Here is a 14,813-nt window from a genome sequence, read left to right on the forward strand (position 1 = left end):
GCATTGTTCTAGATTCTTGTGATATCATGGATGGAATCATTTGGTAGATCGTAGATAATGTCTCATCTCATCTCATCTCATCTCACTCATCTCTTATCTTGCATGAGTTCGCCACGATAAGCCATGTTCACTCTCCTCCATTGTCCACACGTATTGTTCTCTCAACCCTTCTAGACTCCAGTACCAACAACCTCTAGTAAGTAACTGACTCAATATAGTTCAACCACCTCCTCAACTCTTATTTTTTTAGCCCGGAGAACAATCGGGGTAGTCCGGAGGTACTCTCGCTCTAGCGGCTCCGTCATGCATGCAGCCTACATGCGCTCTAATGCACGTCTTTATCCCTTTTGGGTCACTCCGGTACCCATCACCAGAATCTGGGGAACCTTTCTATCTTGTATGTCACCTGCGAGTGACTAAGATTTTTTTGCCTTCGGTGAAAGGCTCCGAGTTTAAACTGTCCGTTATCGCTCCTTGTCTTTATCATCTCATATTTCTCTAGCAAATCATCGTTGTTGAGAACTCCAAGTCAGAATGATCAGTCTTACGGTCGGTGTCTTGGCCCTTCAGGGTGGTTTTGCTGAGCATATCGATCTTGTTCGAAAGGCCGCAGAGTACCTTTCTTCTACAGAAGGTATTTCCAAGACGAAATTCCACTGTATCGAGGTTCGCACGAAAGAAGAACTCGATCAGTGCAATGCTCTGATCATTCCTGGCGGCGAGAGCACCACTATCTCTTTCGTCGCCGCTCAATCTGGTCTCCTTGAGCCATTGAGAGATTTCGTCAAGTAAGCGGTCCCCGTCTCATAAATGATGCAAATACTGACATAGATCAGGGTCCAGAAGAGGCCAGTCTGGGGAACATGTGCAGGCCTTATTCTCCTCTCAGACGAGGCAAATGCTACCAAGAAAGGTGGTCAAGAACTCATCGGTGGTCTCGCAGTCCGCGTTCACCGCAACCACTTTGGTCGTCAAATGGAGAGTTTCGAGTCAGGAATGAACCTCCCCTTCTTAAACGACGATAAACCGTTCCCTGGAGTCTTCATCCGCGCACCCGTCGTGGAAGAAGTCATCGGTTCGTCTGACGATGGACGACCACCAGTTGAGGTCCTGGCCAAGTTACCAGGTCGAGTAGATAAGATGAAGTCTGGCGTCTCACAAGCCAATACCAAGGACGATTCAGGGGACATCGTCGCTGTTAGACAGGGTAATGTGCTAGGAACAAGCTTTCATCCTGAGTTGACGAAGGATGAGAGGATACATGTGTGGTGGTTGAAGGAAATTCTCAACCAGCAATAAATACAGCGACATAGACGGCGTTTTGGGAAAATAGAAATATTAATTATTATTCGGGGGTATCAACCACTTATTTCCTACGTTTCTTCATACTTTGCCCATCGCTGCATCATATCCAGGCGGCGGTGGTGAATGCGCTCGAGCTGGTCCTCTCTGTGAAGAAGAGCCAAAGCCCAATATCTGAAGAATCTCAAGATCACCCATCGACTGCGCCAGTTCCTGCGGTGAAATACACCCTCCAGCATTCATATCAGCGCCGTGTGCTTTCAGAACCCTTATCAACTCCGTATCTCTCCTCGAAATAGCTTGCATCAATGGCGTTCTGCCCTTCTTATCCGCCGCATTAGCATCAGCGCCAGCTTCGAGAAGAAGCTTAGCCTGATCCCTCTTCCCGTTATCAATAGCGTAGAGCAAAAGTGTCTCGCCGCTGCTCATCTTCTTCTTGGTGTTGGAGCCAGCTGCGAGCATCATTTTCACGAGGTCGGTGTTGCCTGTCTCCACGGCGAAACAGATCGCTGCGACGCCCCATGTTCCGTCTGATACGTTTGGTGAAGCGCCGTGGTCGAGAAGCATCCTGACGACTCGAATTTTCTCGTTCTGTGAGAGTTTGCTGTCGCGGAGGGCTATGACGAGAATTGGGTGGCCGACGAGATCCTTTGCGCTGGCATTGGCGCCATGTTTGAGAAGAAGTTCTGCCATGTCAAGTTTTCTCTTTGCAATAGCGTCCGCGAGAACAGATAGTCCACTCAAGTTCTTTGAGCTTGCGTTTGTTCCACTTTCAAGAAGCAGCTTCATCATATCCATACGATCCTGGCTCGCTGCGATAGACAATAGCGAATTGCCAGACAGATCGCTAGTGTCTGGATTCGCGCCATGTTGAAGCAGCATCCTAGCAAGCTCCAAGTTACCCTTCTTGACAGCCTGTGCAAGAACCGGTCGTCCAGAGGTGTTCGTGGTGTTTGGCTTCGCACCGTTGTCCAAAAGAAGCTGAATACCCTCCAGATTCTCACTGTTGCATACATCGACAAAATATGATTGTCCAGACCAGCTGGCAGCGTTAACGTTCCATGTGCCCTGGTCGATAAGCATCTTTGCAACGCCAATGCTTCCAACTGATGCGGCCAGGAAGACCGGTGGAATCTTCATATCTCTGCCGTTGGTGTCGGCACCAGAACCGATAAGAAACCGCACAGCGTCTTCTTGATTGGCCAGGATAGCACAGCCAAGAGGCGAATTGCCTTCTCCGTTTCGTCCGTTGATGTTCGCTCCTTGTGCGAGTAAGCCGCTCATTTGTTGAACATCACCGCGAAGAGCCGCTTGACACAGAGCTGTGGATAAAGGATCAGGCTTAGGCCAGAGACCAGCTGTCATGGCCTTGAACGAGTTTGTCAACGAAGACAGACCTTTAGCAAACCCTGAAGATCCACTTGGTGATTCGCAGCTCGGCGATTGAGCTGAAGAAGGCTGTGCTGGTTCATAAGGCGGAGGTTCGATATCGCCAGGAAGAGGACCTTTACTACTCGATGCATAAGAGTCGTTCTGCGATCCAGTGAAAAGAATATCCTTTGTCTGAGAAGCCTTTTGACAAGCTCTGTTAACATGATCAAAGATCTCTCTTCCACTCTTGGTATCGAGAGCAGAATCTTGATCATCCCGAACTTTGCTAGCACATCATGAATAAACGTTCACACAGCGAGATGAGCACCACTCACATCGACAGCACTTTTGCGAAGAACGCAAAAAGCCGGGAAAACGCAACAACAGCATCACTATAAACCACCAAAAACACCTCATCCAACAACGGCAGCGTCTCGGCCTGCAGTCTCATGACCTGTTTATTCAACACAGTCGCGACAACATCGCACGATCCAAGACTCTGACTTATCGTCGTCTGCAATCGACCCGAGATAGCGCTGGCGCTATTTAGCGCAGTCTCGAGAACGCCCACATGCTGATGGAGCTGATACAACCTCGTCGCGAAAGAGGACAATCGCTCGTCGGGTACTTCTAGCGCAGTGTTTAATTCATTGAGCTCTTCGGCGCTGGACAACACCCGGTGAGAAATACTCGAGCCGAGCGAGGTAAGTGAAATGACCGAGAAGCCGTCTCCGTCCATTGTATGTGGGGAAAGTTAAGAAGGAGTTGAAGTGGGGGATTGTCAGATCGACTGAGGGCAGGCTTCAGTCTACTGCTATATAACCATGGAAACTACATCACTGCCTATTCCCAGTAGGGCTGATAGCGGGAGACAAAAACGCCTAAGAAGGCTGAAAATGATTCAAATGCGCGTCGTGTGCTGATTACGCGGTCTGTTGACTGCGACACGCACGTGTATAACACATCACAGACGAATAGAGACATAGCTTTGGCTTGGCTGCCTCTTTTGAGGCTGTAAACTAGATCCTACGGCCAACTTGACAGGGATATAAGCTCTGCGGTGATAGGTGCGGAGATGCCGTAACATGACGACCTGCCTCATTGATTTGGTAGATAATGCAGTTGGAGCTGTAATAGGTTCTGCTTGTTATGGACGACCTATTTTCTTATTCAATCATCGCTTACGCTATCGATCATTATACCCTGCATATCCACGTTGCTAACCCCAGACTCTCTCGTATCTCGTATTCTCTCGCTCTCTCTTTATTTGGGGCTCACGGGCTTGGATTTTACACCCTCGATAGGTTGTTCCTTTGCTTTCTCGGGTCGAGACATAAGGAAGAAGAAACCTAGACCGATCGCAAGACCAACACCTCCCAGCATCACGATCTGCGAGCTATTCATCATCAGCCACATCTCCAACTCTACCGCAGCACAACTTACTTGTCACCCTTGCTCATGGGTTTACCTTGAGATTTCGGTCCAATAGGTTCCTTCTCATTGTGTCGAAGTAATCTGGTTGTGCGAAAGCCTCGCTGGATAGGAAGAGAGGGCCCCAAGGCCATTGAAGATCGAACGATACGTGCAGACATGGTGTTGATGTGTCGCTGAAGATGGATTCTTTATTGTTCCGCTGAGGTTGACAAGGTGAAGTTAGGTATGGCAGAGTGAGCAGCTACTTACCCAGGCATGTTTACCTTATTAAAGAAGTACAAATTATTGATGACGTTCTAATCGACATGTTTGGCGGCCAAAGGTGAATCAACAGTGGGACTTCTTTGATCGTGGCGTCATTGATGCGTACCTGCAATCGACCACTTTCATCATTTCTACAGAATAATTAGGACATTTCCACTACGAGGCGCACTAATTAAACAGTCGGACGTTAGGTCAGTGTCGATTTATGTAAGAAGTGGCTGAACGGAAAGGCGAAATCAACATTACTTGCCTTAAGAAATCCGTCATGAGGCTCTATCAGATCATCACATCAATGTTCCCCTCAATATCATCAACAACTCTGACTTGCTCATGCTTCGTCAATCACATCACATAGCTTTTTGGTACAGCACAGACTCTTAACTCGCTCAATAATTAAAATAAATACGTAAAATTTCCGTTCTATGATGCCCCTAACGTCTATGCCTGCTTTTTTCCCCAAAAGTTTTCCATCCCAACCCCAGTCCCCTCACTCACTCATCCTCCCTCCAAACAGCAAATCATCAGATCAACTGTCCGTACCTAATATCGCTTGGGTATCAAACATTATTCGTAAAATCCCCATGCACCAGACGCATTTTGACGGGTGGGACCATCAGTAGAAAGGAGGTTTGTCTTGGTTTGTTGTTTTGTTATAAATATGGTTATGATTTGATAGATGGGAGTGCCGGTTCCTGGCGAGAAGAAATACGCCTTTCTGAACCGTTTAAAAAGTCGAGACGGATTGGGATGGGATGTTTCCGGCCGTTCGATAGAAGGGAATCTCTGTTGGGGGCTGAGGCATGTCGCGGGCGACCTGCATCGGCATCGTGCGCTTTGGCACGTCGCTGGGCCACGGGGTCATCGTGAGCAGCTTCCTCTAGTTTATGTCCAATACTCAGATATGCTGTATCCAACTACCGCGAAAAGATTCGAAGAGACATATCTACACTTCCTGTAGCAATGACACAGCGGATCTGCACATCTTGAGGTGCCGCCGCCGTTTTCTTGGGAGTGCCCACATCACCATTGGCCTCCTCAGTCGGACCCTTGTCCTTGATAATAGGCGGCGCCCATCTCAGACTTGTAATGAAATGTTCGTGGGCTCCTTCAACGGTCTTGACACACTTTCCTTCTTGGCTCAGATCCCAGCATCGAATCGTCTTATCATCGGATACGGAGAGAAGGAATTTGCCGCTTGGATGGAACACAAGGCCTCGAACCCAGTTGTCATGACCTACCAGGGTCTTGATACAGGTTCCTCGGCCATCCCACAACTTGATCGTCTTATCTCTGCCACCGGTCGCCATAAACTCCGCCGTGCTGCTTGCTGGAGGCGCCTTCTTTACTCCGGCGAGAGTAGCCAAGTGCGAGTATGCTGCTGGTGGCGCAAAGGTACAGCATTCGACGAAATGCTCGTGCCCAATCATGACGAGCTTGGCTTCAGGATTTGGTACTGAAATATCCCAGAGTCTCACTGTTCGATCGTTACCAGTCGATAGTAGGTATTTTCCATCCAGCGACGGAGCGACATCACGAATCCAGTCGACATGCCCTCTTATCGTCTTGACGCAATACCCTGTCGTGACATCCCATATCCTCACTGTAACATCTCGACTAGCGCTCGCGAGCAGATTTCCAGATAACGGCGCCCCAGGAGCTCCGGAGGGTATAAATCGGACTGCGCTCACACTATGGTCGTGACCGGGTAGTGTGCGAATATTTTGGTACTCGTTCGAAGGATCCCATAGCTTGATAGTTAAATCGGAACTGCAAGACGCAAGCAGCGTATGACCTTTCGGACCACCGTAGTCGAGATCGAGAACCGCTTTGGTGTGACCTTTCACCGTCCTTTCAAGCTCGCCAAACTCCCAATCCCAGATCTTGATAGTGGCGTCTTCATCTCCGGATGCGATAGACGAAAAGATCGGATGAAAGGCGACGCAGTTGATGGGCGTTCGATGCGATTGAAGGACGTGTCGTGGGGGACCGGATGGGAGCCAAGAAGATGGATCTCCTCTTCGGTTAGAGAGAGATGTCGGTGTAGCGCTATTAAGTTCTGTCTGAAGGGCGTTGTTCTGTGCTTCTAGATCCATGATCTACGAATCGCTCCATTAGCAACGCCACGATACGCGCATCTGCTGCCGTACCTTTTTTTGTAACCGCACGACACTTGTCCATTTCTTCTCCAGCAGCGTCTCGTATTTCTTCGCGGTAGCCGTATCGAAAGCATCCTCTCCAAGACTGAGCTCCGTCCTCATGGCATTGGCGCTTTCTTGTAGGTTATTTGCGGCGAGGTAGGCGATGATGGATTTATGCCTGCAGCAGTGTCAGATGGGCAAATCAAAGCTCCAGAAGCTCCCCTGTACGAACAGCTCCTCGGCCTGCCGGCTCGTCAACGTCCGGCTCATGATGGCGGTTCGTATCGCTCCGCTCAAGAGAGCACTAGGATTCCCAAGATCTTGTGTCTACTGTATTTCCAAGAGTTGAGTTTGTTATCGTTGGGTGTTGGGAAAAGGAGTATGCGAGATCGGTTCGTGGAGAAAACGGCGGGGGAGGGGCGGCAGGAAGTTTTGGTGGGAGCTTCGTTTCGTGACGTGTCTGTGGAGGATGCGCTGAAGAAAGAGATGATTGCTGTAGAATTGTTGACCAATGGGGCGCTTGATTGGGGATTGCTTAAAGGCGGTAAGACGCAGAAGGACAAAGGAAATATCAACAGCTAAACCGGCTTCATTGAAATGCGCAGCGCAGAGTAACACGGTCTCGCCAGGGGCATCAACATTGACATCCAAAGAGCGGTGCAGCTAGCCTGAGATGAGCCGCTGCCCAAGATCACGTGGAGATAAGATAGGCCTACCCTGTATCCACTGCATTGATAATTCGAAGACATGTAACTTATCCGGTATGGGATAGATGTACATTGTTTGACTGTAGTCCATTCTTTCTTTATGCACGTAAAACTTAGGATCTCAATCGTAAATAATAAAAAGATTTAGGTAAGTTAACATAAATTCAAGAGCCTCTTTAACAGGTTTTTTTAATCATCTTCTTCCAGAGTCTAAAGCTCATTCCACATAGTGCAGTCAAAGTCAAGCAATAGCGTCAGTGTTTGTGTAAACACCAACATTTTGTTACCTATGCGCTTCCACTGACAAGCAGCTACCAAGAATAACATGAATATGTTTCGCTGTGTTTCTAAATATATAGGCCAGTTTGTTTCTCAGCTGTGACACAATTCTCAAAGCGTTTTCATCGATGCAATAACCACTGGGAGCAAGATTCAGCGCTGCTTCTGATGCTCTGCTACACGACCATGAATATAGCGTGTGTTCGTAGGTTGATCAGAAGATAAAGGGCTGATATGAAATGGCTAAATGAGAGGGATTGTCCCTCTGATTGCTAGAAATGATATCAGTCTTCAGGCCATTTCCAACCATTTCCTCATTTTCTGGTGGTACTTCATATAGTGAACATAACAAAGCCGATGGCCCGAAACCATAGGACTCCAAGTCTCAGGCATTTATAAAGCCAACATCATTGAATTATACACAAAAAGCTCTAACTCATGGAGTGAATCATTGCTACCCTGTTCCCTGAACAAACACACAGGCATGAGTCCCTATTCCCGGGTGGATATAGGTTACATCCATCCATCAAAGACATCGGAACTCGCTAAATCCTCCTCCCACATGGCATCCACGATCGAGCGAAGCATTATTCGGCGCTCAGGCCAAGTAAGGCTTCTAATTCTCCGAGTTGGATCTTCTGGGGAATGTGCCAAGCGAATAATCCCCATCTAGAGCCTGCATCCACCAGATGAAACCTCACGATGAGCTCATGGTGATGTCGAAGGACTGCCCTGGGTTAAGTGAGATTAAAGAGGCTGAAACTTTCGCGGAAATGGTCGGCTATGTGAACGATGAGGAATGTTAACGTGGAGTCGCATGTTTGATGGCTGGATTTTGATCGACAGGGACGATAATTTCCGCGATGGTTGAAAGCTAATCGTTATTTGGGCTGCAGAAACAGGAGACCTTACTCCGGTCAGCATAGTAACTTCTAGATGTAAGGTTGAAGGAACTGACATTATCTCGAAAGAAGGACTTGTTTATTGGGTATTAGATCTAATCGAAAAATACAAACGCCTCTAGCATTACCGCCTGCTTTTAGTATCTAGTTTATATAACAATAGAATGACTTCCGTTGACCCGGACTCGTTCGATTATGGCGATCGTGTAGTCGTTTGCTGGAACTCTCGGTGCACCCTTATGCCCTGCAATATCTCCTCACTGCTCGAGTTCCCACCATCGACTTTGGCGTTGTAGGTCGTAGTAGTGAGCTCAAAGCCCTCAACATCAGGCCTTAGTTTAGTGTTGACTGGTGCTGATGTCTCTGTGAATTTCGGCCCCTTGATCAAATCGGTTGAGTCGTTGTCGTCGGGAAGTCTGTAGAACGTGTTCGTCGATGCAGAGCCATTGGAACTCCTGCCAGCGCCAGTGTTCTCGTGGGACTTGAGGCCCTTTGTTGACTTGTCGCCTGATGGTCTGACGTTACTGCGAACTGTAGATGCAAAGCTGCTGAGGCCGGTAAATTTGGCGACGAGTCGGAGAACAGGCAACATTGTAGGGAGATTCGCTGAGACGATGCCGGCTGACATTTCGATCTCGGTCCATCCCACTGTAGGGGCGAGAGTGTAGCTTGGATCGGTGCTGGTGTAGGTGAAGAGAACGCTGGTTCGATAAGCTGAGGCGAAGACGACGAAAGATCCGATGGCGAAGGCGGCTGTAAGACCAAGCTTTTCAGACTTGCCGAGCTGAAGTTTCCAAATAGGAGGAAGTGGTAGACACAAGATAACAATGTCGGTAAAAATGGTAGAAGCGGCGTTGGCGATCCATGTTCCGACTTGGTTGATACATCGGCCAGGGAGATCGGGATACCAGAGTTTGGCAACTGGGATGCAGATGAAGATGAAAAGAAAGGTAATGGTGATGACCCAAGCAAAGACGAATGATCCAACGAGCCAGGCCATCTTCTTGAAGTAAGGAACGCGGAAGATTCGGTAGTACATGAGCAAAAGACTCAGCTTCGTCCAGCCGAGATTCCAAGCATATAGAACTTCTGCTACGACGAGCCACTTTGCCATCATGACGATTTGTGTCATGGGGACTTTGTCGGCGTGAATACCCATTCCGTTGGCGTGCATGGCGAAGATGAATCCTACAACGACCAAGTTCCATGACTGGACTGTCAGACTCCGTCGTAGGTGATGATTACTATACCTAGGCAACTTACCATGGAGAAGAGAATAACATAGTCATCCCACCAAAGCTTCTGTGCCTTCAAGTGCCGACTATACAACCGAAGACCACAAGAAACCAAAGCCAAAACAGTCATAGAAACAACGACTTCGACAGTCCATGGCTGAATGTTGTGCTTGTCGAAGCCAGGAAGGCCTGGGAGCTGAGACTCGGCCATGGTCAAAAGAGATGATATTACAATGAACAAAAGAGAACAAGAGCTAATGGAATAAAGGAACGGAGTATTTTAAAAACATAATGTATTATTCACAGGAGAGTATCATGTCGAGCAGGGAGTGGAACCCATGGTCAAAACTCGTCTGACAGCTCACATTCCAGCCCAAAGAAGAATAGAACATGACTTGACTGGAAAAAGCAATGGGACCCAAGAGTTTGGTATCAGTTGGGTAAGGACTCGACGTCTAGGCTAGAACGTGGCTGTGGATTCATTTCCGCACAGCCGGGAAAAGGTCTTCCACCCTGTCTTCTCATCGGTAGACGTGATCCGGCGATGAAGAAGTAAGGCGAGACAAAAGACGCTATAGTGAGACATCTATTGATGAGTCTATCACGCTATCTTCAAACTTGTCCAGTATTGTCTTTTCATGATACATCTTCATGCAGAATCATGCTTCAGCTCGGATATAAAACTGACAGGGGTTTATGTAAGTGAGCCGACTGGCCGATCACGCAGTGGCAAGCTTACACGGCATCTGATAGATATTTGCTCATAGGGTAGTATTCTACCAGCAGGGGACTGATTCAGGAACACGCACAACTTCTGATGCATCATATGCATAAGAATTTTCTTGTCCTTTTCTCCTTTTGGCTTCGGGAATAGTCGTTCCTGCGCCGTGGCGTCGGTGTTTAATCCCTGTGCCTGTCAGCACTCTAACGTATTTCTCACCAATGACTTTCAGACTGTGGGGAATGCCGAGGAACAAAAAAACGTGTGAAACGAAACAATACCTGCATAGTAATTCCGCACACCAAAAGTATGTGATGTCTTCAACATACAGTCAGTTGTTGGTGAAGAGTACATGGCAGAATAAACTCTACGGTCCGTCCCGTTTTCTAAACGCTCTCAGTGTCTGATCACAATAGACTTCTTAGACTCTTCTCCATGCGGACCTCCCGCCGGTTCCGCTCGAGTCCGGCGCGGAACGGTGCCGTTCATCGCACGGAGAAGTAACCCCTTGCGGATCAAGGTCTGGCCACCGACTCAATTCTGCGCATGTCCTACCCCCCTGATCGTCGCTAGGTACAACACACGTTTCCATCGGTGGGTTGTCATGAGAAGTACATAGCCCAGTTCTCTAGCTCTTCCTTTTGGGAATCATACCAAGAAATCTATCTACCTCTCCATCTCTCACACCAGGAACAGTTAACTCACACCAACACTGTGCCGTAACTGAACATCTTGTTTACTTTTGCAAAAATGGCTGCCAAATCTACTATCAAGGTTCCCCACCTCGGAGGCATCGATGCCGGCTATCGTGTCTCGGGCTCTGGAATCGACTCTAGCAAACCTACCCTTGTGCTCGTCAACTCCATGTGCACCGCATCATCTCTCTTTGAAGCACAGTTCTCTGCTCAAGAACTTACTGACAAGGTCAACCTTCTCGCCATTGAACCCCTCGGCCATGGCGCCACAAGCTCAAAGTCAGAGCACTTCACCTACTGGGACTCAGCCATCATGAACCTCCAGGTCATGGAAGCTCTTGGCGTCGACAAGGCCTTTGCCCTGGGAACAAGCGCTGGCGGCTGGATCGTCGTTCGCATGGCTCTTCTAGCCCCTGAAAAGGTACGTTTCTCTCAAGAAGTACAAGTCCACCTTCGGTAGTGGCCTTTTTTCATACCCGGTTACGTTAAAACCCCCTGACTTACACACCCGTTCCACCTGAACAGATCCTCGGCGTTCTCCCACTTGGCACGTCCATGGACTACGAGTCCGCCGAGTCTCGCGAGAAAGGCTGCTGGGACCCCAAGACGCAGCTCGGTCCCTTCTACGAGAACTGGCACAGCACTACGCCCACGCCTGACTTTGTCGTCGATGACGTTTGGCGTGGTCTCGTTTCGTCGGTAGGCTTCGGAAGCAACCCATCTCCTGAAACGCTCGCGTTTTGGGACGGGACGCTCAAGCAGGTTTATCGCGGAGACGAGGGCCGAAAGAAGCTGCGGATCGCCGTTGTCAACCTCTTTGAGAGGGATGGTCTGCTTCTCCGCTTGCGAGACGTCAAGTGCCCCGTTTACTGGCTTCAGGTGAGTGAAATAGAATACGCTGACCTCCACTGACTTAAGCGGAGACTAATTATCATTGTTATTAGGGCACTGCCGATCCTGTGTTTGGTACGACTGTTCCTGCTGAGCATATCAAGCTCTTCACTTCAAGCCCTGAGGCTACGCTTGAGCTTGTCGAGGGTGGTGGCCATTACCTGAGCGCTACTAACCCCAAGGAGATTAACGAGGCCATTCTCAAGATGGTGAACAAGTATGCTTAAGATAAGATAGAATAGAACATAGCTCTCGATGAATTGATACTTGATTGCTATGACCAAGGGTTTCCCCAACATCCTCCACAGTTACTGTCATCCGGACTTAACTTGGAGTGTTGGTTATTTCAACAAAGTCATCCCCGGACACGGGTTTAACAAGTTTGCCGACGAGTATGGGGCCGGGCACTAGGGTTTACCCAACGGGCGGGACGGCGTCGAACTATGAGTTAGTGGCTCCATCCAATATGGTTCGAGTTCCTGAGCAAAGAACGTATGAGGCTGAAGCTTATGTGAAGAATTTTCCGATGGGGTCGGGTCCTTGCATCGAGTGCCTGTTAATTTGTTGATGGCCCGTTGTTGAAATAGGGAACAAGTCCCGTGAGTAAAAGTCATTTGCTTGATATCGTATGTTCTTATCTGAGTATCCGGGTATCGCTATGATAGAGCAGAGTAACTGCTTATGGTTAAGAAGTCGACTACCACGGCCAAGCACGGAAATAATAAAATTTTTCTTCGACGGACCCTGAACTATCAATCGCCGGATACAAGGCCAAGCCATCGATGTAACCTTTCTTCTCGCCTCAAAAGGTCCGATGAGCCTGAAGCCTTGGTCCAAGTCCCTTTTTGATAGCGCACCAGACTAAGCACGCGGATGAGCCTCAAGACTTCCGTTCAACCTATGAATCCACGCTTGAATGCTTTAGTTATATGTGAACCCACAGCTTTAATATCATCCGCGTGCTTCAGCGGAAGCCATTGCGATTCCGCGTTTGCTTCATTGTTCATATCGGCTACATTGGTGCGAGTCAGGTGGTTGCCGATCATTGTCAGCCGCTAGCTTTTATTGCGTGTTGCCACAGCATCATACCTATTTAGTATATAAAATGTCAGCCTCAGTTTTGACGCAACTCGATGTCGTATTGTGATTGCTCATATTACTTTTGGCGTCTGTGAGTGGCAGAGTCATTTGCTTCAATGAGTCAGGACACCAGTCAACGACAAAAGAAATGTCGTCGGAGATGAAAAAGAAGCAGAAAAAGAAGCAAGTATTTGTAAAAGCTAAGTTGTGTACAAACAGCAGATGGACTTCCTTGCTGACTCTGCTAATGAGTGAATGATATGACCAGATGATTATGTGACAACCCGGGTGTCATTGACACTCCTTGAATGGTAATGGTACATGACTCTTTCATCATTGATAATATCCCGTTCTACCATATGGGTGGCTGTGCCACGAGGTCAACTCAAGTCCGAGTTTGTTTCTCTTTCATCTCCTAGACCACTGTACCATGACTTAATACCAGCCAGCTTTCATGTGTTCCTGTAAGAGATGCCAGTGATTTCTTTCCCTTAATCGAGCATCAATATGCACTCCAGTTGTCCTTCAGAACGCAATCAAGCGATCCGAAGAGAAGAAGCCCCGAATACCATTCTGAACAGCCCCGAATCGCAGGAAGCGGCATGATTCGCTCTCCAAGTGGTTGACCATACCAGCTAGAGTTGTAAATTCCTTAAGGCACTTTCTGTTTGGGCAGTGATAGAGCTCTTGCTGGTGTCGTGGTGAGGCCAGGTGCTGATTCAGGCTCGACAGCTGTCTAAACAAGTCGCCACAGAAGTAACACTCGTATTGTCCATAGCGTGAGTTGCAGGCGAGAGAGGTTGCATGGTAAGACACTGTTCCGTGCCATTCAAGAAGCTTGTTGCAGACGAAGCCATTAGGGTCTCGTCGTCTGACCTCTTGATACAGCGTGTCGCGGTCCAGAGGTGCGTTGGGGCAACATCCGCGCTCGAGATGGTGAACAATACCACTGGCAGCTTGGTAGTATGCCTTGCAGAAGGGGCAAGAGACTCCTTTTTGATAGGTTGAAACACCCGAGTAGCTCATTCCTTGATGCCGTCTGGAGTTCAAGTGCTACCACAGTCAGCGTTAACTCTCCCGTTCCTTGTGGTAAACAAACCTGGCTAATAGCATGCCAGCTCGAGAACTGCTGATCGCAGTGGCAACAGTAGAAGCAGGAGTTGACCATATGGTCCATACACTGCTTGTGGGTATGGAAACCGGCACCACAAGAGTCGCATTCCCATTCAGGTGTATAGTGCCCTGTTGCATTACAGTGTTGGTTGCGGGAGTGCTCTCCTGCAGGGAACTGCCTCTAGCAAGTCCCGCACGAGTACATTTTGCACTTGGTAGCTTCAGAGAAAGGGTTGAATGTCTTTTCTGCAAATGGGAGTGAAGTTTGGAAGATGGTGTTGTGCAGGTGAGAAAAGTCGAAGTTGAGGGGTTGAAAGGAAAGGAAGAGGCACCGAATTATGGGCGCACGTGATGAGATCAAGGCTGGCGTGGCAGGAACAATTTGGTGCAGGTCGGGTGGCTTTTGTCTCCTGAGAACTGAGCCATCCGATCCTTCCAAGGCTCGCTGTCCTGGGAGTGCGTATTCAGCAGTGTTCTTTGAACTACAGTGCAGTTCTGGTGAGCCTAGCTAGGGGAGGCAAGAAAACTTGAAACCTTTATCCTAAGTGATGAAAATGAGCAATCTAAAACCCTCCTAAGTTGATACTAAACTTACCTAACTACTTTTGTCATTTAGAGTAGAGGTCCTAAGCTTTTTTGCTCCCCGAGGCCTAGTCACTCAGACCCCCCAAGGGCAAAGAA

General features: G+C 48.5%; 7 protein-coding genes across 12 annotated transcripts; 2 read left to right on the forward strand and 5 right to left on the reverse strand.

Annotated features, from left to right (window-relative positions):
- The first annotated feature begins 60 nt into the window (after window positions 1–60).
- On the forward strand, window positions 61–3,515 carry FOXG_08653 (glutamine amidotransferase). Of its 3 annotated transcripts, none has more exons than XM_018387672.1 (3): window positions 61–196; window positions 251–788; window positions 837–3,515. In XM_018387672.1, exons 2-3 carry the CDS (start codon window positions 535–537, stop codon window positions 1,297–1,299), a joined length of 717 nt encoding a protein of 238 aa, XP_018245563.1. In that variant the 5' UTR covers window positions 61–196; window positions 251–534; the 3' UTR covers window positions 1,300–3,515. The 3 variants fall into 3 exon arrangements, with proteins under 3 accessions (XP_018245563.1, XP_018245564.1, XP_018245562.1); XM_018387673.1 differs by having other exon boundaries at window positions 61–155; window positions 219–788; window positions 837–1,387; XM_018387671.1 differs by having other exon boundaries at window positions 61–788.
- Window positions 84–3,636, reverse strand: FOXG_08654 (uncharacterized protein). Its single transcript, XM_018387674.1, has 2 exons — window positions 3,009–3,636; window positions 84–2,959 (listed from the first exon to the last, which is right to left on the reverse strand). The coding sequence occupies exons 1-2, from the start codon at window positions 3,410–3,412 to the stop codon at window positions 1,384–1,386; spliced, it is 1,980 nt and encodes a 659-aa protein (XP_018245565.1). The 5' UTR covers window positions 3,413–3,636; the 3' UTR covers window positions 84–1,383.
- Window positions 3,637–3,663: 27 nt separating this feature from the next.
- On the reverse strand, window positions 3,664–4,575 carry FOXG_19852 (uncharacterized protein). The gene is made up of 2 exons (XM_018400134.1): window positions 4,117–4,575; window positions 3,664–4,069 (listed from the first exon to the last, which is right to left on the reverse strand). The coding sequence occupies exons 1-2, from the start codon at window positions 4,263–4,265 to the stop codon at window positions 3,937–3,939; spliced, it is 282 nt and encodes a 93-aa protein (XP_018245566.1). The 5' UTR covers window positions 4,266–4,575; the 3' UTR covers window positions 3,664–3,936.
- A 166-nt stretch (window positions 4,576–4,741) lies between these two features.
- On the reverse strand, window positions 4,742–7,139 carry FOXG_08655 (nuclear distribution protein PAC1). 2 transcript variants are annotated; one of them, XM_018387675.1, is made up of 3 exons: window positions 6,742–7,139; window positions 6,519–6,687; window positions 4,742–6,467 (listed from the first exon to the last, which is right to left on the reverse strand). In XM_018387675.1, the coding sequence occupies exons 1-3, from the start codon at window positions 6,777–6,779 to the stop codon at window positions 5,286–5,288; spliced, it is 1,389 nt and encodes a 462-aa protein (XP_018245567.1). In that variant the 5' UTR covers window positions 6,780–7,139; the 3' UTR covers window positions 4,742–5,285. The 2 variants fall into 2 exon arrangements, with proteins under 2 accessions (XP_018245567.1, XP_018245568.1); XM_018387676.1 differs by having other exon boundaries at window positions 6,519–7,139.
- Window positions 7,140–7,833: 694 nt separating this feature from the next.
- Window positions 7,834–10,166, reverse strand: FOXG_08656 (uncharacterized protein). Of its 2 annotated transcripts, XM_018387677.1 has the most exons (3): window positions 9,661–10,166; window positions 8,454–9,607; window positions 7,834–8,402 (listed from the first exon to the last, which is right to left on the reverse strand). In XM_018387677.1, the coding sequence occupies exons 1-2, from the start codon at window positions 9,841–9,843 to the stop codon at window positions 8,591–8,593; spliced, it is 1,200 nt and encodes a 399-aa protein (XP_018245569.1). In that variant the 5' UTR covers window positions 9,844–10,166; the 3' UTR covers window positions 7,834–8,402; window positions 8,454–8,590. The 2 variants fall into 2 exon arrangements, with proteins under 2 accessions (XP_018245569.1, XP_018245570.1); XM_018387678.1 differs by having other exon boundaries at window positions 8,454–10,166.
- A 477-nt stretch (window positions 10,167–10,643) lies between these two features.
- FOXG_08657 (microsomal epoxide hydrolase) lies at window positions 10,644–12,293 on the forward strand. Its single transcript, XM_018387679.1, has 4 exons — window positions 10,644–10,725; window positions 10,770–11,469; window positions 11,574–11,927; window positions 11,993–12,293. The coding sequence occupies exons 2-4, from the start codon at window positions 11,104–11,106 to the stop codon at window positions 12,164–12,166; spliced, it is 894 nt and encodes a 297-aa protein (XP_018245571.1). The 5' UTR covers window positions 10,644–10,725; window positions 10,770–11,103; the 3' UTR covers window positions 12,167–12,293.
- Window positions 12,294–13,191: 898 nt separating this feature from the next.
- Window positions 13,192–14,411, reverse strand: FOXG_19853 (uncharacterized protein). Of its 2 annotated transcripts, none has more exons than XM_018400135.1 (2): window positions 14,119–14,411; window positions 13,192–14,058 (listed from the first exon to the last, which is right to left on the reverse strand). In XM_018400135.1, the coding sequence occupies exons 1-2, from the start codon at window positions 14,268–14,270 to the stop codon at window positions 13,545–13,547; spliced, it is 666 nt and encodes a 221-aa protein (XP_018245572.1). In that variant the 5' UTR covers window positions 14,271–14,411; the 3' UTR covers window positions 13,192–13,544. The 2 variants fall into 2 exon arrangements, with proteins under 2 accessions (XP_018245572.1, XP_018245573.1); XM_018400136.1 differs by having other exon boundaries at window positions 13,192–14,072.
- Between the last annotated feature and the right edge of the window lie 402 nt (window positions 14,412–14,813).

This window comes from Fusarium oxysporum, chromosome 2 (genome assembly GCF_000149955.1).
Source record: "Fusarium oxysporum f. sp. lycopersici 4287 chromosome 2, whole genome shotgun sequence".
Classification (NCBI taxonomy): domain Eukaryota; kingdom Fungi; phylum Ascomycota; class Sordariomycetes; order Hypocreales; family Nectriaceae; genus Fusarium; species Fusarium oxysporum.